This window comes from Mesocricetus auratus, unplaced genomic scaffold (genome assembly GCF_017639785.1).
Source record: "Mesocricetus auratus isolate SY011 unplaced genomic scaffold, BCM_Maur_2.0 Super-Scaffold_100022, whole genome shotgun sequence".
In the NCBI taxonomy this organism is placed as follows: domain Eukaryota; kingdom Metazoa; phylum Chordata; class Mammalia; order Rodentia; family Cricetidae; genus Mesocricetus; species Mesocricetus auratus.
In genome coordinates, this window is record NW_024429203.1 from 6,807,758 (window position 1) to 6,829,770 (window position 22,013).

The following is a 22,013-nucleotide window of genomic DNA, read 5'->3' on the forward strand; positions in this document are numbered from 1 at the left end:
TCCTGAAGTTGAAAATGAGTGTTTCTGGGTAAGTTGCCAGACAAGGATAAAACCTGAACTCACTGAGCCATGGTTGCCTTCAGTGGGGGGGTTAATACAGTGTTCATTACTCTTTACCATCTACTGAGAAATAAGGCAGGTGTTGAAGTCATAAAGTTTCGTTCGTGTGTCAGATATGAGACAGTGTTAAGAAGGAAAAGACCACAGAATCTGGTGGACCATGGGCACAATGCCTCCAAAGCCACAGGGCTTCCTTTAATTAGAGACACCATTAAAACAAATGTTCTTTTAAAATACAGCCATCGAAAAGACAACACATTAAGAAACATGTAAACACTGCAGCTTCTTAATTACAAGTTGCACTGCCTGGTTTAGTACCTATGCACTCCAGGTTTGGGAACCTTATGGGATGGGGATACAAGCCTCCCCACACTTTCACAGTTGGCAGAGAAAAGAAAATGGGGGTGGTAAGAGAAAACAAGACCTGGCTTGTGCACAGCTCCTGAGAGAAACAAAGCATATTCTACCTTCTAGTTCTCCCAGAAGAACGGCTTCAGATGTTAGCAAAGTTGCAAAATGAATTTGTGTTGTCCGCTGGGAAGCAGAGAAACTGACAAATGCTTTTAGTTAGCTATTAAAAGGAGGCACAGCAGAGTCTAGTCTCATACCTGAAAAAGGCAAGAGCACAGAACCTACCTTCCTCATATGCTAGGGCCCAGCCTTGATATCTAAGGACAGCTGGATGGCTAAACCTGTTCCCATGGGGACTGTATGTCACACCTAAACTTGGGGTCTGACATGAGGAAAACTACCTAGCTCTGCAACCCCCAGTCACCCTCAAGTGTCTTTCATCTGAACTCTGATCCATCAGCCCTGCCCTGTCAGAGCCCAAGATTGCACTAATTTCTGAGGAAGAGACCCCATTTTGTACCCTAACTGAAAGGTGACACAAAACAAATCCTTTCCCAATCACCAAGAGCACAAACCAGCCAATACTGTACTCGCTGCACATCGGTTCCACTGGATCTTTCTGTCGAGGGGAGGGCGGCCACCGGGACAAGGCCTTTACTACTTGCAGGCCCCAGCACAGTGTAACAGCATCCACCAGAGTTTCCCTATTTCTAAATTAGAAAACAAAACACCAGTGGTGCTAAACTTGAGTCAGTGAATTGAAGATAAAGACATAATTTGGCAAGCAGAACTGTTCTGACGCTATGGTAACCAGAGTCTTCTGCAGAGGCCCTTCCTCCCTTGATGTGTAGATAGTGGGATGAACAGGTTTGGGGTGGGAGCAAGAACAAAACTTCTAAGTGCCTGAAACCAATCCCAATTCCAGGAATCAACTGGAGGACAAGGCGTAACAAGAGATCACTTTTAGGGAGGCAAATGGATCTCAGCCTCTTCTAAGGATCTACACTAAAGGAAATAGACCCTCTGCTTAGGGCTTGTTGGGTAACTTCAAATAATTCCCTAGAACAACCCGGACCTTGGGCTGCCATGCAGAGTCATGTGGTAAAGGCAGACAGCTGCCTTTCCTAATGTTTCCCCCAGGAGGCCTTGTTCAGCCTCCAAGTGTGACACCAGTCTTAGGGCTTCTCTGTGTCCCTATCTCTCACAAGTGAGAGGACAGCCAGCCCCAGACCCTTCCTTAGGCTCTGCTCCTGTATGGTTCCTGGCAAACTAGAAAAGATGGAGAAGAGGCGTGTCTGGTCCCCGTAGTGAGGCCAGAGGTGACTAGAAACTTAAGAGCACCACGTCCCCGATGCCCAGAGAGGTAGCTTCCCGATCTTGAGTCTTCATCCAACTTAGATGAGATAGGCCTGATAACTTCTGCCACTACCTCAGGGACAGTCGAAGGGAGTGCAAGACGTGACTACCCAGAGCCCTGCTGGCGAGTGAATGCCAGGGACACGCTCAGCCGCTGTATCAGGAAGCCCAGAGAACCTGGAGCCAAGGATATGTGCTCTCAACTCTGCTTTAAGGCTTGAGATAGCCTTGACAGACAGCTCTCATTCCCAAGGGAGAGACTAGCTTCCAGAATGTTTCCTCTCCCTATCCCTACCTAGGCTGCAGAATCCCAGGGAGACTGCTGCCTAACCCAAGCCCCTTAGGTTCTTCAGAGAAAAGAATGTAGGTAAAAAACATTTGTTTTCAAGGTTGCAAGTAACGGTCAGTTGAGCCTCATACCGTCCTCCCCCTCCCCAGTCGCTGGTGTTCGGTAGATGGGGTGCCGCAGTGGAAGCCCAGCAACTCCTTGGCCCCGGCGGGGCCTACTGCCTGCTGTTGTTGTCAGACAGTGGGCCGGGGGTCCGCACCTCACCCAGGGAGGCTGTGCCCTCGAAGCGCTGTGAGGCAATGGCTGCCTGGTGAGACATGCTCTTCCGTACGATGTCACCCTTTCGCCACAGCACCACTTCCTACAGAGGTGGAAGAAGAGGCAATATGGTATTTGAGAGAGGCTCAGGGATGCTTTTCTCATGGATTCCCACCCTAGTCCCAGGGAATCTCCAGGAATGACCTCCTGGACTCATCTCTCACCAAAGCAGTGGCTCCTAAGACTGGTGTTCCGTGTGAGCCTCAAAAGCAGGAGTTAGGCCTGAGAAAGCAGACTCCAGGTATCAGTTGGGAATCTGTACTCCTGCTATAGGATTCTAGGCAATTCCACGTTTCTACTTCTTGGTAAAAATCACAAGTGACAGAGGCTCAACTGTTTTCTTTTAGCATTTTAAGTGTTAAGATGGCCATCTGTGGGAATGCTGGCCTTCTGCTTGGTGCCCACAGGAACCCAGGGTCCCGGAGGAGGCACCTACCTGCTGCTTGAAGTAACGCCGTTCCTCCTCATCTATCAGCACCAAGTTGAGGTAATAGCGCACAGAGAACTTCTTGTTTATGTCCCGCATGGTGGGCGTGAGCTCATATCCTGCCAGGAAGAGCCTGATGGGGATGGACTCACCTGTAAGGGGTGAGGCAAAAATGAGGACAAGGGACACAAGAGGCACTGTTGTATACTAATGCCCATTCTGGCTGCAGCAGGTCAGACTCCAGCTGAGCAAGGCAAGGAACACTAAGACGTTACACACTGTTGGCAGCAGTTTCCTGAAATGAATATGTGATTTTCCAGATCCATTCCAGTCCTGCGGTTTCTGAACAGCCTGTCACCCTCCCATTGCAGAAAGCAGTGAGGAACAGGACTGAACAGCACTGGGGAACCATCAGGTACCCTTTGCTATGTGCAATGTGCCTTGCTGCTGGCTTGTTTTTGTTCTCATCTATTTGAAACATGGTCTATATGCAGTTCTGGTTGGGCTTGAACTCACAGCAATCCTCCTGCCTCTGCCTTCCAAGTGCTGGAATTAGAGGTGTGAGCCAGTAAGTAAGTCTACTAAGTTATTGGGTTTTCTTTTACTTTAAAAATTTTTCTTTTAAAGGTTTACTTTTACTTGTGTATGTTTGCATCTGTATGTGAGTATGTACATGTACACGCAGGTATCTGAGGTAGCCAGAAGAAAGCTAGAGTTCTAAGAGGCTGCTTGATGGGAGTGCTAGGACCCAAACTCAGGTCTGGGCAACAGCAGTGCATGCTCAGAACCACCGAGCTATCTCCAGTTATCCCCCCTTGAAACTAGTTCATGTATGCCCAGAGTATACTTCCACTCTAATAGCAATCTGCAGGAGGGTGGTCTAGAAAAGAGGCAACTCATTCTGCACCTTGTTCAGATTTGAATACATCTGTAGCTTTTGTATGGAAAATCAAGAGAATCCAGTAGTATATTTTAGGTCCTATCGCACTCTCATAAGAAGAAAAGAATGGGGGCAGTGATTGTACTGGGAAAGCCAACCTCAAGCTAAATATACGCGCACCTTTAATTAGCTGCTGTGCTGTGCCGCTTCTCTGTGCCCCACCTCACTCGAGCAGGAGAAATGGCATTTGGCTCAACCCGTCAGAAAATGGAGCATCAGAGCTAAGAAGCCTGGGTTCCAGCACTCCCAGGGGTCTGCTACAGCGAGTGCTTTAAGAATCCGTGGGTCTCCAGTGCTAGCACTGCCAGTGTGACAGCTTCCTTCCACACGGAATACCCACTGGGGGTGGACCACCACCCACGTCAAAGTGAGACGAGACCTCCATCCTCAATTGCTCCAAAGCCCATAAAGAATGCAAATGATTGCTATTTCCCAGAAATCCAGATTCCCAAACAGCAAAGAGCTTTCAAGCCCTCTCCTCCTAGGGGCCCTGTGGAGGACCACGTGCACTGGTTCCTGCGGCTGTCTGAAGCCCTCATAGTGTGGGCCTGCAGTTTAGCAGTGTGCTTTCATGACACACAAATGAACTCCTAGAGTGGAACATTTCACTGTAGCTAGAACTAAACAATGCAAATGACTAGAGAAGGTGGATCTCTCTCTCTGAGAACATGTCGGAATGTCAAGAGGGAAAAGTAACTAAGTATCCAAACTGTATCTTAAAGCAGTTTGCAAACTTTTTTGGGGGTAGGGGACAGGATCTCATATAGCCTAAGTAGGCCTTAAACTTTATGTAGCCAAAGATAACTTTGAACCTCTGATCCTCCTACCTCAACCTACCAAGGTGTGGGATAACATACACGTGCAAGCAGGCCAGTTGAAATGGAATCTTAAGTATAAGTCAATATGTAAACAAGGTCAACGTGGCATTGTTGCGGCTGAGGATGGGGTAGGTAGCTGAAGTTCCACAGACTCAGCCTTTCCCCACCCTGTTCCTACTTCAGTGCTGAGGACAACCAAGAGTTCCAGCCTGGGCTTCATAGTGAAACCATGTCTCAAAAGAAAAAACAAACAAAACTGGTTTTACTTCAACAGTATAATCATTTGAACCCTTCCCATATTCTGTACATGGCCTGGAAGCAAACAGTGGCAGTGGCCCTGGGCCTGGAGGCTCACCTCGAACTGGTGCCCCGTCCATGATCTCATACTTGGCTATTGTGTCGTTCTCGTGGTATACATTGGGGCCCGTGCCTGTTGTTTCCCGTTTGATGATGTCTATCTCCATGTGCTTGATTTTGATTCTCACCAGCAGGAAGTATATCTTCCCTACAATGACATCTTTCAAATGGTATCTGAAGAGGAGAAAGTAGAACAGGTAGGACTGTGGAGCGGCGCCTGGCCCTGTAGGGTGCCCTGTGTATGGGTAAGAGCTGTAATGGAAGAGTATGCTCAACCTCGCTACGGGAGAGAATCTTGCTGTGTGCTTTAATGGAATCACGTGACTGCCCCCTTCCATGTCCCACTCAAAGCATGATGCATGTTACTTCAACCTTCAGTATTTGTTTGTCTGTCCCATCTCCACAGGATATACCGTTAGTATTTTTGTAATGTATGTGTTTCTTTAGTGATTAGGCTCACAAACAAAGGAATCAAGTCTGCCCCTTCTCCTGGAACTGGGCCTTACCAGTTCCCTTTGCTTCAGGCTAGACAGCCCGGGCTGGAGCTGAAGAACAAAACAAATGAGTCTCGCTCTGCACTGTTGCCTGCTCTTTGTACTCTGCTTGCATGGCTTATGCTTCACAAGCTACTAGGGACTTAGCCACGCTGCACAGCACTTCCTTTTTTTTTTTGTTTTGTTTTGTTTTTTGTTTTCAGAGATAGGGTTTTACTGTGTAGCCCTGGCTGTCCTGTAGATCAGGCTGATCTCAAACTCACATAGATCTGCCTGCCTCTGCCTTCTGAGTGCTGGGATTAAAGACTTGTATCACCCCACCCAGTGCATAACACTTCGGGTTCCTTTAAGTCTTTCTCTGTGGACCAGCCAACAGTGCTGGTAGTCTGTGGATACATGGCCCTGCATCAGAAAGACAGCACACTCTTCAAACCTGACGCTAAGATTCATGGCATGTGATCCCTAGCAGAGACGTCACAATTGGGCCTCCTTTCATGGCAGGTAGGATAAAAGAAGCTGGAAGGCACTATATCGTTCGACTGGATGTGAGAGGGTTCAGACAGATTTCTAGTTTCCAGGCTTTAGTGCTCCCCTCCGTTTCCAACGCTGTTGTGTACAGTCTGCTGGGAAAGCTGCAGACATTGAGTGGGTAACCTCCACACCTGCAGACACAACAGGGGGCCACCTGCAGCATTTCTCAGGATACTTACAGACCTTGCTCGGATGTTAAGGTTTTGTATCCTACAAGTGAAGCATTCATTTACTATAGTGAAACTTTACACAGGAGCACACCCATGTGAGAAACATGATTCATGTTCCCATATGCTACAACCTGTGGTACAAGGAGAGGGGAAGAGTAGGAGTATCTATCTATTCCTGCCCGCATGTAACTGACCCTAAAACACTTCTTAGCCAAGACCTGCTGACTAGTGGCTGCTTCAGGCTGTGGGAGCACTTCTGCTAGTTGCTGCCTTCACCAGAGGGCTGGGGGATTAGTGGGCAGGACCAGGCTGAGCAAGGAAACTGAGGAGGGGAAGGAGGAGGCAAGAAGCTCCCTCCCTGCACCTATCCAACAGGTGGGCCAGGCGAAGCTGGATCTAGGTTACAACGGTCATTTTATGGGGGCACCACTAGGTTCCAAGGCAGAGGGCAGAGTTTCACAACTGTTCTTGGAGTCAAGTATGTTCCTGGTTTAAAATCTGTTCCCATCAGACATGGTGACACATGCCAGTAATCCCAGCTTCTGAAGTAGGAGCAGGATCACAAGAATGAGGCCAGCCTGGTCTATATGGTTGTCTCCCTCTGTTCCTAAGCCCTTAGCATGCGAATTGGCTCTCCTTAATTCCTGGTCGGCAGTAGGCCTGGAGGAAGGCCACCACAGGAAGAAGGGTAATCAAAGACTGAGTCGATGATCCTTTCACTTTAGAATTGGTCTCCAAATACTTTCAGAAATAGATTATATTCAAAAGAAAGATACAAGACTGCCAGAAAATTCTGTGGCTTATAAGCAATTAACCACTTTGATGATCTAATAGTAAACATGGTTTAAAACACAACTTCCCAACTAGCCAGGAACCAGGCAGTGGTGGCACACACCTTTAATCCCAGCACTCAGGAGACAGAGGCAGGTGGATCTCTGTGAGTTTGAGGTCAGCCTGTTCTACGGAGAGTTCCAGGACAGAGAAACTGTCTCTGGGGCAAAAAAAAAAAAAAAAAAAAAAAAAAAAGCATCAGAGACTCTGTACTGTAAATCATTTTGGTTCAGGAGGAAGCAGCCCATTGCCAGTGCGTGGTTTCCTCACTTTGATTTCTAAGGCAGGGAGGAAACAAATGATCGTGGCATTGTGTTCTGTGATTATTCTCACACATGGAAGGAAGCAGCTTTACCTAGTATCAAAAACAAACAACCTAAAAGCTAGTTAAGCTTGACTTTGAAATGCACCTTAATGTTTAAATATGTGATCTTAAATAATTTAATGTATTTAATAATAAAGTTTCTATTTCCTGGCATAGCTAGCCTAACACATATCTACTGTATTATCTTGGTAGTCTCCCCTTGCAGCGCATAGCTGTGGAGTGGTGACGCCGTCAGTGTACACTCAAGATCTCTCTCTCTCTCTCTTTTAAATGTTAGTTTTTTTATTTTTTAATATTTAATTAGTATATATACTGTGTTACCTCTGCATGTCTGCCTGCAGGCCAGAAGAGGGCACCAGATCTCATCACAGATGGTGTGAACCACCATGTGGTTGCTGGGAATTGAACTCAGGACCTCTGGAAGAGCAGTCAGTGCTCTTAACCTCTGAGCCATCTCTCCAACCCTCAAGATCTCTCTCTTAATCTCCATAAGTAATTACCACACAGAAGAGCTTGGGGCTCAGGATACTTACTTGGATTTGTTATACTCAAATTCAATGTGCAGGCAGTCCTCGATTCCAACTTCCATCTTGATGGATGAGTTCAGCTCAGGGTATGTGCTAAGTGTGTGAACTACAATGTCCATCTCTTTGACAACATCATTGAGGCGGCGGCTGATGGTGGCTCGAAGGAAATAGCTGTAAGAGACGGAGCCATCCCATGTGAATACTTCCAGTCTCTGGAAGCTACGTAGATCAGGCACCAAAATAGCCCACCTGGAAGAACCCTACAGTAATGTTTAACCCTCTGGGGCTGTATATCCCTTTGAGAATTTATGGGCCCTTTTCTTAGAAAAAGTATACATAGGCACCTATACACAGACTTCTGCAACTACAATTTTTAGGGAGAGCAGAGCCTTCGTTTAAAATCCTTTTGGGAGCTCATGACTATGAACTAAGTAAGAACCTTGTTTTAGCAAAAGTGATTTCTCTGCCATCTACACCAACAGCGTGTTTTAAAGGCCTTTCATGTTCCCTACCACTATCTACCATCTGTGTGGAAGGTTTGTTTCTTTACCTAACTCCTGGCTATTTGAGCACTGACATCTGGCCTATACACTTACATTTACATGCCTGCCCACTAAACAGTATCTGATCAATAAAAAATGAAGCTAAGTATTCATTTCGGCAGTCTTTCTTAGCTAACCCTGTGCTAGGCACAGGATAAGTACAATACAATCTCAAGGGAAGCTCACAATCTGGAGGAAGAGGAACAAACAGAAACATCAAGACAGCCAGAAGGGTAATTCAGAAACCACAATCCGGGTTTATGAGAACAAAGGGACTCAAAGAACAAAGCTGCGTGTAATACAACAAAGTAGCAAAGAAATCTGTAGGTTAGCTGGAGGCAGCAGATGCATGGCAGGACAGATTTGAAAGAAGACACATAAGTGGGCCCTAATGGTTTAACAGGGACTCAACACAGCCTCTGCAACATCCCAGTCCCCTGGATGTAAACCTATGCCAACCCACAAGAGGGGAGTCCCCTTAGTTATAATTCCTTCTGAGTAATCCTTTGATAACACAAGTGCCCATTAAGCATTACAGGAAAGTTAGCCACATCACCTACACACACAGGCTACCAGCTCCGTGTGGCACTTTATTTCCCTCAGTAATTTCTGTCACAACTGCACAAGACATTTGTCCCTAACCATTTTCTAACTGCTGAGGACTCAAGCCATTCCATTGTCTATAGAAGACTGATTTTTATTTTATTAAAGATTTTCAAGTGAAGATTTTTAATTCTTTTCTGCTCTGCTGTTTTTACTTAGGGTTTAAGCATGCCCCTGCCCTTCACAGACTTCCTTCACCAGCAACCCTCCCCACCCCCAAAAAGAGAAACACCTCCCCCCTCCCCCCACAACTGGTAGGGGAAGGAGAGAGAGGACTGAAAACTCCTGGTACTCTAGCATGCCACTGTTTCTGCACATAGTTTTGATGTTGTTGGGTTTTGTGAGGGGGTTTCACTATGTAGCTCTGGGTGACCTGTAATTTGCTAAGTAGACCAGGCTGGCCTCAAGCATAGAGATCCATCTGCCTGTTTCAAAACTGAATGCACCACAATGCTTGATTGATTGTAGCTTTTTTGTTGTTGTTGTTTTGTTTTGTTTTGAGATGGGGTTTCACTATTTATTAGTTCTGGCCAGTCTGGAACTTACAGAGATCACCTGCCTCAGTTTCCCTAGTGCTAGGATTAAAGACACGTGCCACCATAACTGCCTACTTTCACTTTTTTTTTTTTTTACGAGACAGGGTTTTTCTGTATTGTTTTGGAGGCAGCCTGGCCTCGAACTCACAGAGATCCGCCTGCCTCTGCCTCCCGAGTGCTGGGATTAAAGGTGTGCGCCACCACCGCCCGGCTACTTTCACTTTTAAGTCATGTAAATAACACTGCTGTGGCCACAGGTGTCAGATTATCTGTTCCAGACTCTCTGTCCAATTATTTTGGACATACAATTGGAGTGGAATTGCTGGGTAACACACTAATTCTGATTAATTATGTATGTGTGTGTTGCTGGGGACTGAACCCAGGACCTTGCACATTCTTCAAGTATGTGCACATGCTACCCTCTATTTATTTATTTATATTGTTTTCTTTTTTAAGATTTATTTATTTATTTTGTGTACAGTGTTCTGCCTGCATGTATAACTGCAGGCCAGAAGAGGACACCAGATCTCATTACAGATGGTTGTGAGCCACCATGTGGTTGCTGGGAATTGAACTCAGGACCTCTTAACCGCTGAGACATCCTTCCAGCCCTTCTATTGTTTTCAATACCTTTCTTCTTGACATAAAAGCACTAAGGCAAATCCTCTGGGGTAGGGTGTGGGAATTACCAAGCATGGTGGCACACACCTGTAATCCCAGCACTCAGGAGATTGAGGCAGAGGGATTGAGAGCTTGAGGTTAGCCTAGGCTACATAACAAGACCTGTGTCAAGAATTCTTTTTAACATTTCCCATAGCCAAGCTAAGTGATTGCTAGATAATCCTCATTGGTGCTTTCTCTGGAATGACAGGATGAGTCACACTGTCTTTAGCAGGAATTTGGGTGCAAATATTCCTAGGAGTCTATAAACAGAGTTCTGATGGATGAAGGAAAACCAGGAGAAAGAGAGGAAGATGTTGGTCTTGCTGTAATCCTCACCATCGTAAGCCCAGGCCTGTAGGTGATGAAAACAAGCAGATCCTGTGAGATGAGATCAAGACTTGGGATCATGTGATCAGAGCGACAGGACAGTCTGCTTTATCCCAGTGATGTCACATAATCTAATGGTCATATCTAAGAGGCTGGAGATGCTGTGGACCTTTTTGTTTTTTACCTCAGAGACCCAGACATCCGTTTCCTTCCTTATAGTTTCCCAGACTGTAGTAGTAAAAATAATCTCAGGTGCTTTTTTGTTTATGATGCCTGGGATGGGTCCTGAACTCTTGTATATGCTAGGCAGTGGTGTACCACTAAGCCAAATGCTTGGCCCTGTGTCCAGTTTTTAAAGACTGTGCTATGCTCTTACATTTTTTTCTTATCTCTTCCAGAAGACAGAGAAGGCAAATCTAGAGTTAGAATCCTAAACTAGCATCTATTTTCAAAACAAAGCTTTAAGTTACAGAATCCAAAATGACATGATGTTGTGTGGCAGAGCTAAATGGGGAGGGGTCAGTGCCTCTGGAAACCAAGCTGAGGTGTCTGTCTGGGGCCACCTCAAATTCGAAAGCCAATTGCTGGATTTTCAAGAATTTTAAGAAATGGTTGTTAAAAATGGCTGTTATTTAAATTAGATAAACTTACAAGTAGATGAATTACCTAAGCAGCAAGGGCAATCCATATTAAAATCCCTTTGCTTCCTAATGATTTTCCTGCAGTCGATGAGGCCCTTGGTCTGGAGGGACTCTGTGTGATGACAGTAACACTGTGTAAATGTGGTGGCTGCACTCAGGTTCACAGATGGCTGTGAGAAGTACAATCAGAAGGTCCCCCCCTCATGGGGGGGGCAATGGTGACATTTACTAGCATTCAGCTGCTTGCAGTCCTCTTCCTTCTTAGTAGCCACATAGAGACCGTTAATAGCCACGAAACTCCAGGGCCTGCCCTCGTGGGACAGCTTCAGGATTATAACAGAGAACATCACTGACCACTTACCGTAGCTTCACGTTCTGCCCTGTGTAGGATTCATATGGCTTTTCCACGTGAGTAAACTCAAAGTCGAAGGCCTGTGATTGGGTGATCTCTCCTGGCCGAGCCAAGTCCTTCACCAGAGACACAAACTCATGGTGGTTCCCACGGTCATAGTAGAGTTCTAGAGAGAGAACAAAGCTGATCTGGACTACACTGAACCTAGTAAGGGCACCGCAGGTTGGAGGTGCCTGTCTTTTTGGAAGGTCCTGGCCAAACCAGACTTGTTTTAGGGTTTCTTCTCATTCCCTGTCCCCAGCCCCTCCAGTGACTTCCCCATACACATGCCCTTCCAAAGACACTTCCTTTTTGTTTGGGACAGGGTCTTACTATGTTACCTAAGTTGGCCACTAGATCTTAGGTATAAGCAAATCTCCTACCACAATAGCAAGAAAAATAGGTGTGCACCACCATGCCCGGCTGACACTTCTGCTTCACATAGTGAAAATCCATGATACAAAGAAGAAAAAAAAACAGTATGATGGAGAGATAACTGAGTGGTCAAGAGCACTTGTTGCTTTCCCAGGGGAGTTGGATTCAATTCTCGGCACCCACATGGTGGCACACAACCATGTGTAACTCTAGTTCCAGGGGCTCCAGTGCCCTTCTCTGACCTCCAGGGACACCAGGCATGCATGGAGTACACACACATGCATGTAGGCAAAAACACATGTATGCATAAAATAAAGAAACCTAAATAAGTAAATAAAAGTCAGTGTAATGCTCTAGGCCATTGCTCCTGTAAACAATCCACCGACTGTGTGCCAATAAGGGTAAGGGTCACTGAGATGGTCAGTGAGCAGCTTTCAGCATGTTTCAAGAGAATCAAAAACAACAACAACAAAACAGCACCTTTCTAACATTCCTGACTTTTGCAGGAAATGCAAGATGGGTAGGTCAGGCCTTCTTATTCCATAGTTCAGCCTGGCCCACAATTCACTATGTAGCATAGGCTAGCCTCAAACTCACAGCAATCCTTCTGTCTTTCCCTCTCAAATTCTGGGACCACAGATGTGAGCTCATACCCAGGTATCACCAGACCCAAATTATCTTATGACTTTTTGTATTCTGCAATTTAAAAATTAAGTTTTGAGGTATTCATGGTCTTTCTGTTCTCCTTTGCACTGAAGGACCTTTAAAGATGAGCCTCATAGCTCCAGTTTCCTGGCCCCTAGTTGTAAGCACTTAGTTCTACCTGTAATAATACATGGCCACATGATAGGTCAAGCCTCATCCCTCAAATATTCTTGAGTTCAAGCACTGTGTTAGGCTGTACTCCACAGGAGGGAGATGAACTGGGACAGTGAAACAACTGCTTCAGAGACAAGTAAGTCCACTACTCCTTCCTCCTGGTCCTGGTTCTCAGCATCTCTGGGGCATCATAGGTCTCCCTCGGGGGTGACTGGACTGCTCAGAGCAGCGTACTTGCTCTGAGTCCAGCTCCAACAGCATAAGATCTGAAGCCTTGATTGGGATCAAAACCTTACTGCGCCCAAGAAACCAGATATCCTGCCTCTCCAATGCAGTCTTCAGTCCTGGGCTGGGGGAAAGACCATCTCCAAACAAAGAAACAATCTCAGCTGTTAGTTATAACCCAAGTACAAATTCCCCCAACACTCCACAGGCTTCCCCCTGACTTACTCATCCCATAGGGAGCTTTTCCTTAGCTTGGAGGCATTTGGAAGCAGAGCTGAGGGTATTTAGTGGCTGAGTACTTGTCTAGCATGTATGAGGTGGCCCTGGGTTTGAAACCAGCATTACAAGAAGAAAAGAAAGAAAAAAATAAATAAACAAACCAAAACTAAACAAACAAGACAAAAAAAAACCTCAGAAAGTATTTATCCAGTTCATGAAAGTGATATTAGCATAGATAATTCCATTCTAGTAATACTATTTCCATACAAATCTACAGTGTATCTTATGCCTAATATATGTGGCCTATTTCCTACCTCTTACACTTTGATCAATTCGTTTTGTTTTGTTTTTTGAGACAGTGTATCTATGTAGTACTACATGTCCTGGAACTTGCTATGTAGACCAGGCTGGTCTTGAACTCACAGAGATCCACTTGCCTGATTCCAGTAGTAGGTATTAATGGCATGTGCCCCCATACCCGGCCATCAGTCTTTTATTACAAATGATCTACTTCCTCTTCCAAATACTAAGTGGTCTCAGCAGTGGGCGGCATGATGGGTAGGGAGTGGTAATTCATAAATCCACTAAGGGGAGATGACAGTCCTAAATTATGTGGGAGAAAGTTGTCAACCCAGTAAGGAACTACACCCCAGTAAAGTAAGAACACTCAGAAGTGGACAGAGGACTGAGCTGACCCTCCTCAGCAACAGAAAATCTTCCACTCAGTCTTGTCACCTAGCCTGGTAGATGGTGCTGGCTCATGTGAGCACTGAATCCCTACCTCAGGAACCCTGTACCTCGGCTCCCTAGCACTCGATTTTGGCCCCAGCACCAATGAATTCAAGTAAGAAGCCCAAGGCCCCAATATCTGTGAACTTTCAATGGAAAATTGTAGCATCAAGAGGAAAATGGAAAGAGAGAATGGAAAAACAAACCACAAAAGCGATGATCATAGAGCCCAAAGGTAACAGGAGAAATAAACAAAACAGAGAGGGTGCAGAGTGTGCAGGGCTGCCAGGATCTGAGGATCCTAGCAACGGTTCTGAAGCACACTGCCTGGCCCAGCAGGGACTTGGGGAGAAGTCCTTTTCTGTATACCATCACATTCCCCCGGTGCTTTTCTTCTCACGACATATCGGCATCAGGGCCTGCATGAAATGCCACGGGAGAACAGTGTGGTCCGAGGAGGCCCAGGATTGTCTTCTGCTGTTTTATTTTGTTGAGATGGGTCTTGCTACACATACCAGGCTGGCCTTAAATGCATAGCCATTCTCCTGATTAATCCTCCTAGAAGTACAGGTGTATGCCAGCTATCACGTCTAGCTTGGAATGGCCTTTCTGATTTATAATTTTATAAACAACTTGGAATGTTTCTGCAAACACTGTGGCCAAAGGGGGCAAAAATAGTTGCTTTACTCTGTTATTTGCCAGAAAGGATGGTTTCATCTTGAATAAACTGAGGCCGAAAATCCAAGTGTTGTAGCAAGAGCCCAGGCCCTACATAAACTATAAAAACAGCCTCTCTTCTACCCCCAGCACGACAGCCCTTCAGGCTAGAAGTAGAAACTGAACCCGTCACTCCATTCTCTCTTTCCAAGTAACTTCTGTCATTAGTTTCCTTCTTCACTCAAAAGGAGGAAATAATTCTTGCATTCAGGATGTTTTCGTGGCAATAATGCCAGCCACCAACGGCCAAGAAGGGAGGTAGCCACCACAGAAGGAAACTGAGCGGACTCTGTATCTCAGGCTGGGTGAGCCTCAGAGACACCTGGGGCCCGCGGCTGCACCACACATAGCCCAGGCTTCATGTTGTTCTTGGGGGAGACAGAAAGCAGAAGTCTCCTTCTCCCCTGACTTCCCTAACCTGTGTGATGAGGATCCTTGCTTGCTACAGCTCCTGCCCCTGGCAGACCCATAGGAGCAATGGCACCTCTGGGTTGCCCATACTGCTCTGTGCAAATCTAAGCCCGGCTGAAAACTTAGTAGGAATGTCTGAATCAACCCTGTTAACCTCTATGTGCTTTTTCAATTGGTATTTCCAGAGTAAATGAGTTAAAAACAAAAAAGTTTTTAAAAACACAGGCTTATTGGTACTGATGAGCTCATTAAAGACTTTGTAAAACAAACAAACAAAAAAGGATGTATTTGGCTCTGTCTACCCATCTCTGCAAGTTTGACCTACTAATAATATTTGGTTCATTTAATCCCATTAACTTCCAAGGTTCCCAAGTCTGGCTTACAACTTCTACCAGTGTTTTCCAAAAGATTTCATCGGGAAAATGGTCTTTTCTTCTATAACTGCGCAGTAGTTTCCTTGGTGCTCCTTGCATACTCCTGCATCTTGTTAAACCCACCGGTCTAACCTGGAAGACTTCACTCGTCACACATTTATTGGCATTGTTCCAACAGAGACTCTGCCACAAGAAGAAGCACACTGGGTACAGGAGGGTAAAGAGCAGCTGAAAAACTTACTGAGGCTAACAAAAACCCATGGCTCTCAACGAAGAACTAGAAACTTAGTACTCTCTTGGAACAACATTCAAACTGTAACATCAGTGCAGTTGCCGTAGGACCCAGTGAGCCACATGTCTGGCAAACTCTTCTTACCTCAAACAGGGAGAGGTCATTTCAACTTGATATGAGAATATGAAGAAAAAAAAGAAAAGGCAAAAACTAGAGCTGGCAACAGATCTATTGTTTTCACATCCTAGATTCCTCACGAAGATGTGGTTCCATCAGGCACATGGACCACCTAAGTTCCAGGTGGCCTTCCCTGAGAAGAACACCTAGCTAGTTCATGGATGTCTCCTATATATAGCAGGAGACCCAGTGGCTTGATCTAGGTGGTGTCTTTCTTCCATTAGAGTAATTCCAGGGGCCAGGGATGTAGCTCCAAGTTGAGGGATACTTGCCGGGCATAGTTGTGGCCCTATGTTTGTTCCTGGCTTCTACAGAAGATGAGAAAGAAATTCCAGAAAATGGTTTCTGTAACATCTTAGATCTAAACCAGTATTATCCAATTAGCAAACATTTACTGAGCACTTTAAGTGCTAGTCATTGAGATTAAGCACTGGACTAAAAGCAGTCTCTGGCCTTTGGGGTAAGAAGATAGACAACAGAAAACAAAACAAAATAAACACAACAACAACAAAGTCACCACCTGCTTGAAAAGAGGTATCCCTAGAGTTTAAAGTAGAGGACGTGATTAGGTAGGCCTCTTAAGAGAATGTACAAATTGGGTAGTTCATACTATATAAGGGAAGACGGTTGTACGCTGATATGTGGATCATGGGAATTGAACTCAGGACCTCTGGAAGGGCAGCCAGTGCTCTTAACCTCTGAGCCACCCCTCCAGTCCCCATTTACTTCATTTTTTTAAGCTATGTAGCCCAGACTAGACTTGAACTCATGATCTTCCTGATTCTGTCTTCCAAGGCTGACAGGTGTTTGGCACCACACCTGACCAGAAGATGATATTTGAAGGAACTATCATCAGTGAGGATAAAGTTAAAGAGAGATGGGATCTGGAAAGGCAGGCAGAGACAAACTCCAGGAAGGAAATAAATATACTCCTTGTAAGGTGCTGGTAAAGACACAAACAAACAAACAAACAAAACAACTTTCAAGGGATTAGCAATATGAGAATTGCCTTTTAAGAAGTTCATCCTTGCAGAAGATGAGAAGGGTATAGAAGAAACTGCCAAAGCCAGTTATAGTGTAAGACAAGGGCAATAACTCCAGCTCTTCCAAGACCCCAACAGACAAACAAGCAAGCAAGCAACCTGTTTCATCAGGAAGTAGGACAGAACTCGGCGATGCTGCGTCGCTCTCTTGACTGTAGCTACAGTTACCCACATAGCCTGTCCTTATAACCTGACAGGAGTTCCAGCTACTTGGTACATAGTCAAAGAATGCAATGAAGGAGAAAACCACAGAACCACAACTTCAACAAAGTTACCCACTCGCCTCGCTCTGCTGCCCTGAAGTCACTTCATAATAGCTGTCTTAGATGTATGACACAATATGCCATGCCTCGAATCTTTGGGGGAAGTCACAGAGATAATAAATAAGAAGCCCATGGAGAGTACTTTGCACCTCTAAATGTGCTGGTACACCTTTAACAACAATCAGTTTTAGGAAGGGGGGGGATGACGACACATGGGATAGGATGGGGGGATGGGGGACTTTTATGCCAAACTTATCTAGAAAGGCTTTTCCTTTATTGCTTTGTATTGAGACAGAGTCTTGTTATGTAGCCAGACTGGCCTTGAACTTGAGAGAGATCTTCCTGGCTTAGCCTCCGGAGTTCTGGGATTATAAGTACATGCCATCATGTCTGGTTAGAAAGGTTTTTCTGATGTCTCACAAAGAATGAATTTACTGTTTATATAAATTCCGTTTTAATCTATTGCCATTCTCTCATGTAACTGTGGATAATGAATGGGAATCAACATGAACCATATACTTTAAGTACCACATCTACGGCTAGCTGTGTGAAAGCCCATGTGGAAGAAACAAAAACTTTAAGTCAAAGAGCTGAAATATACACCCTGTCAAAGTTCATATGGCAGTCTAACTGGGAATAATATAAGAAGTCTGGGGAGGACTGAATCGTAATTCAGTTTGTGAAATGGAATTGTCACTATACTGACTGCTCTTATCTTTATAAAGGAATTCTATCTGAGACATGAGACACAGTCCCCCAATATCTCATCATAATAACAGGGTGATTTTATTATACTTGATTTACAGCTGACAAAACCGAGGCCTGATAAGGTCAGAGTGTCAAGGGCCTAGGGAAAATTATCCAGCAAGCAATAAAAGGTTTTATGGAAATTCAGTGAAGCTGCAATCCTACCTACAGTTAGGCAAGAGACCAAGTAGGACAATAACAACAAACAGCCTCTTTGGCTACCTTGCATTTAAATAAATGAGAAAGAGGGCTTGACACCATGCTTTCCTTCTAGAATGGTTCATTTCAGGGGACATTCCAAGTTATTCACAATCAGGGAGTGATGGTATAGACAAAGACTAAAACATACTTGTTTATACTGATATTACAGAGCAAAAGAACTAATGTTAACTTTAAAACTCCTACTTAAAATACCAATTCTCAGTAGGCAAGTATTGACTATTTCATATGTTATACTTAACATAAAATGCTTTGGATTTATATAATCCGACCTGTGATTATTTACTAGGGGTGATTTTACCCTCGGTGGGGACACACAGCAATATCTAACGGCATTATGTGTGAAAAGTAGGGAATGCCACTGGTTTCTAGTACAGGAAAGGCTGAGGATACAGCTAAGAGGCTCCAGACATCTATCAACAACCCACCCAAGCCAGAAGCAGGAGAGCAACCAGTGTGAAATTCACACTTCAACCCCTTTTCTGCACAGCAATAGATCTTCCAGGTTCTGGCTTTAAAATAACCCAACAGGTACTTTACAACCAACCAGTCTTCAGCTGGGTTTCAAATTTTTAAATACCAGATGCTTTAAGGCCAAGCAGTGGGTTGCAAAATCTGGCCACCAGGATTCCTTTTCACAATGCTCCTACCAGTGCTTCCTGCCTCTGTAAAAGGAGAGAACAGATGCTATGCTAAACTCTAAGCATGTGAATTTAACAAGCTTTCCCAATGAAGTCTCTGAACTCAGCGCCCATATGTGCAGCATGGAGTACAGGGTAGGGATTTTCTGACAGGTGTTCACCATCCACAGCACATAACCTCATAACACAAATATTTTATTTTAGAAGTACTCAAGCGATTTATTAACATAGAAGACTCCAAATACTTAGAACTGGTGACAACCCAGTCATGATAATGGGCAGCTTCCCAAATCTTTGTGGAGCTTTATTTCATTTTGAGACAGGGTTTCACTCACTGTGTAACAGCAGCTGGCCTAAAGCACACTCTGTAGGCCAGGCTGGGCTTCAACTCACAGAGATCTACCTGTCTCTGCCTCCCAAATTCTGGGATTAAAGACGTGCACCACTATACTCAGCTGACTCCCCAAAATATTTTTTTACTACTTTCCCCAGTAGTAGTAATTTTTCTAGTTCTAGTCACATTTTGAAGATGATTATTGAGCACTGAAAATTTTTGATCATTTCATGGTAGTTATTGTAATATAACTCTTTTTGCTTTAAGGAGAATATTAGACAACTAAAAACTAGTATTCTAATAAAGACATCTGAGAAATATAGGCGGTCAGAATGAGGCAGGTTGGAGGTATTCAAAACATGCACATGAAATGTAGCTCAGAGTGGATGTGAGATAAACAGAATCTTTATGAACCCTGTCTACACACCCTATCTATCTATATATGTTATATATATGTGTGTGTGTGTATGTATATATATATATGGATGGGTGGGGTCACTGCTTAACTTTGTATTGGATCTGACAGAGGTAGCTGTCAAACCCACCTGCAGGATATTGCCTAACTGAAATCCCAGGTGCAAAGCTCTGAGCATACTGCAGAGACAATGGGGGTACTCAGGTACCAGGTGAGCATCCAACCATACAGCAGGGGGCTCCCTGCCGTTCTCAGGCTGACCCCACCTCCCCAGCAGCACGCTGTCACTTTTGGCATGGTAGAAGGTAATGAATGCATGGGGGTGTCGCCCACGGGCGGGACTCGTGGGTGAACCTCAGGCTTCACACTACAGTTGACAAGAGCCTGTTACAGGCCTCGCAGGAGCTGGGCCCTGAAAATCTCTGCTCCCCTCCCGTGCCACACTCGACTCCAGGGACGGGCTGACGTCGCGGGCTTGGGGAGATCCCTGGAAATCCACTCACCGATCTGTCCAATGAACTCGATCTTGATGCCCTGGTGCTCTAGCCGCTTGTTGGGGTTCTTCAGGGATAGGCTCACCTTCCCCGAGACGGTTTCCCCGTCGTAGAAGAGGAAGTATTTCTCCTTCTTCCCATCCTCCGTCTTGTGCTCCGCTCGCTTCCTACTCTCCGCATCATTCAGCAAGATTTCCACCTCCACGCTCTGCCCGAAGCCGAAGAAGCTCATCTCCCCGCCTGGCCGCGCCGGTGTCGGCACAGACTGCTCCCTCCCTCCAAGGTGCGGGCTGCCTGCGGGGAAGGCAGGCCGGAGGGCCGGCTGCGGGAACGCGCTGGACGCCGCACCGTAGCCCTGCTCCGCTGAGCTGGGCGGTGGGTGATCACCGACGACGGCCTGCGCCCCTGGGGAGGGGCAGGGCCGAGGAAGGCAGGCGGCTGCGGGCTGCGGCGCCGGGAGCAGCGATGCACCGAGAGGCCAGGCACCGTCCCTCCCTAGTTCCCGGAGGTGCAGCGCCCAGGGCCCAGGCGCACGGGCGCAAGCACGCGTTCTGTCACCCACCGGGTGGGGTCCGGCGGCCAGCCGCGCACTGAACTGTCTGGACTCCCGCGCTGCAACGCACCGAAGTGCTACGGCGGCGCCAGGCGGGGGAGGGGGCAGGAGAACTCCGGCCCGGATGCGAAGGAGATGCCACGCGCAGGCGCACGTCTTCTTCTCACCCCCCTAGCTCCCCCGCCTCCAGGCACCCAGGAGGTGCGCTCATCTGCGCATGTGCAGTGCCAAAGCGCAGCTTGCCTCTCCCTCAATTAACATGGCGGCCCTGGCGTTTTTCCAGCAGCTCTCGGGCCTCGCTGTTTCGTGAAGCCCTAGCACTGTAGGTGCGTCCTTGTCATTTATTTCTTTTGGGTACATCTCCCTTATTTCTTAGCCAGATAAACGCCGGGACTCTCTTCACATTCGCATACGAACAACGCTTGCGTGCCGTCCCGACGGCCGAGGTGCCTTTGACACGCACGCGGAGTGTCACTCGGCAGGGGCAAAGGTGACTGCTGTTACAGGAAGTGTCCTATCTCCAACTGGCCTCTGCGTTTCCTGTCGTGTAGAAAGACAGGGCGGTAACAAATAAACAAACAAACAAAAAAGCTAGTGGCGTCCAGACCCCCGACCCAGCCTGCATTGGAAAGCTAAAGGAAATCCTCCGCCAGCCTTGTTTGGTTTCCAGCCCTCGCCCCGCCCATTTCTGCGCACGCTATGGACGAGCCAGCCCATTGGCTCGTGTTACGAACTCGGCCCAGCGCGGCGATTGGTCGACTGTAAATCCCGAACGCTGTGATTGGTCCGCGGAAGCGTCTCGGAGCGCGCGCGGGAGCCGCTGCGAGCCGGTACTTCCATGGTCGTGATGGCGCTGCAGAATCTGGGGCGAGATCTGCAGCCCTGGTGTCCGCTGGAACTCAGCCTCGGTGAGATCAGACTCGCAGGCGCGAGTCCCGGGCTCAGGGCTTTGGGGGGCTTGGCAATGCCTGACGTATCTCGGTCCGCGGCCCGGTGGTCCGGGTGGGGGTGGGGGAAGGGGGAAGCCGAGTCTGGAAGTGACCCTGAGCCCCAGGATTGTGACAATCCCGCCCGGGTGGTGGCCAGCCAGACGTACGGTGGGATCTCAGTCTAGACGACTTACTGTTAAAAAGAGAGCTAAACTGTTCAAGCATGCGGGAGGTCGAGGCTGGGTGGTTGCCATGAGTTCAAGACCATCCTGGGCTACCCAAATAAGTTCAAATCGGTGTGGGCTGCAAAGGGAGTGTCTCAAAAACAAAACAAAAGCCAGCAGCAATCTAAAAAGCTAATAGTTGGCCTCTCCTGGTGCTAGAGCGTCTGTGCTCTCCATCTGTCACCTAACTGCCAAGTCTTCCTGGACTTAAATATCCCCATCTCCAGGTGGTTTTAAACAGCAGGCTCTCTGTTCAGATTGTTACTATTTTCTAGTGATCATTAGTTCAACTAGGTGGTTCACTTGCAGACCTCGTTAGATGTCCAAATGAAGTAGTGATTCCCCAAGCCTGCCAATTGCACCAGCTAACTCACAA

At 46.5% G+C, this 22,013-nt stretch overlaps 2 protein-coding genes across 2 annotated transcripts in view; one reads left to right on the forward strand and one right to left on the reverse strand.

The window, feature by feature from the left end:
- Window positions 1-211: 211 nt before the first annotated feature.
- Vps26b (VPS26, retromer complex component B) lies at window positions 212-20,662 on the reverse strand. The gene is made up of 6 exons (XM_005078494.4): window positions 19,941-20,662; window positions 11,468-11,624; window positions 7,801-7,965; window positions 4,915-5,090; window positions 2,811-2,953; window positions 212-2,417 (listed from the first exon to the last, which is right to left on the reverse strand). The coding sequence occupies exons 1-6, from the start codon at window positions 20,161-20,163 to the stop codon at window positions 2,271-2,273; spliced, it is 1,011 nt and encodes a 336-aa protein (XP_005078551.1). The 5' UTR covers window positions 20,164-20,662; the 3' UTR covers window positions 212-2,270.
- Window positions 20,663-21,242: 580 nt separating this feature from the next.
- Ncapd3 (non-SMC condensin II complex subunit D3) overlaps window positions 21,243-22,013 on the forward strand; it is a 74,160-nt gene continuing 73,389 nt past the window's right edge. The window contains exon 1 of the mRNA XM_013119443.3: window positions 21,243-21,392. Coding sequence (XP_012974897.1) covers window positions 21,323-21,392 — 70 coding nt within the window. The 5' untranslated portion in view covers window positions 21,243-21,322. The remainder of the gene's footprint in view (window positions 21,393-22,013) is intronic.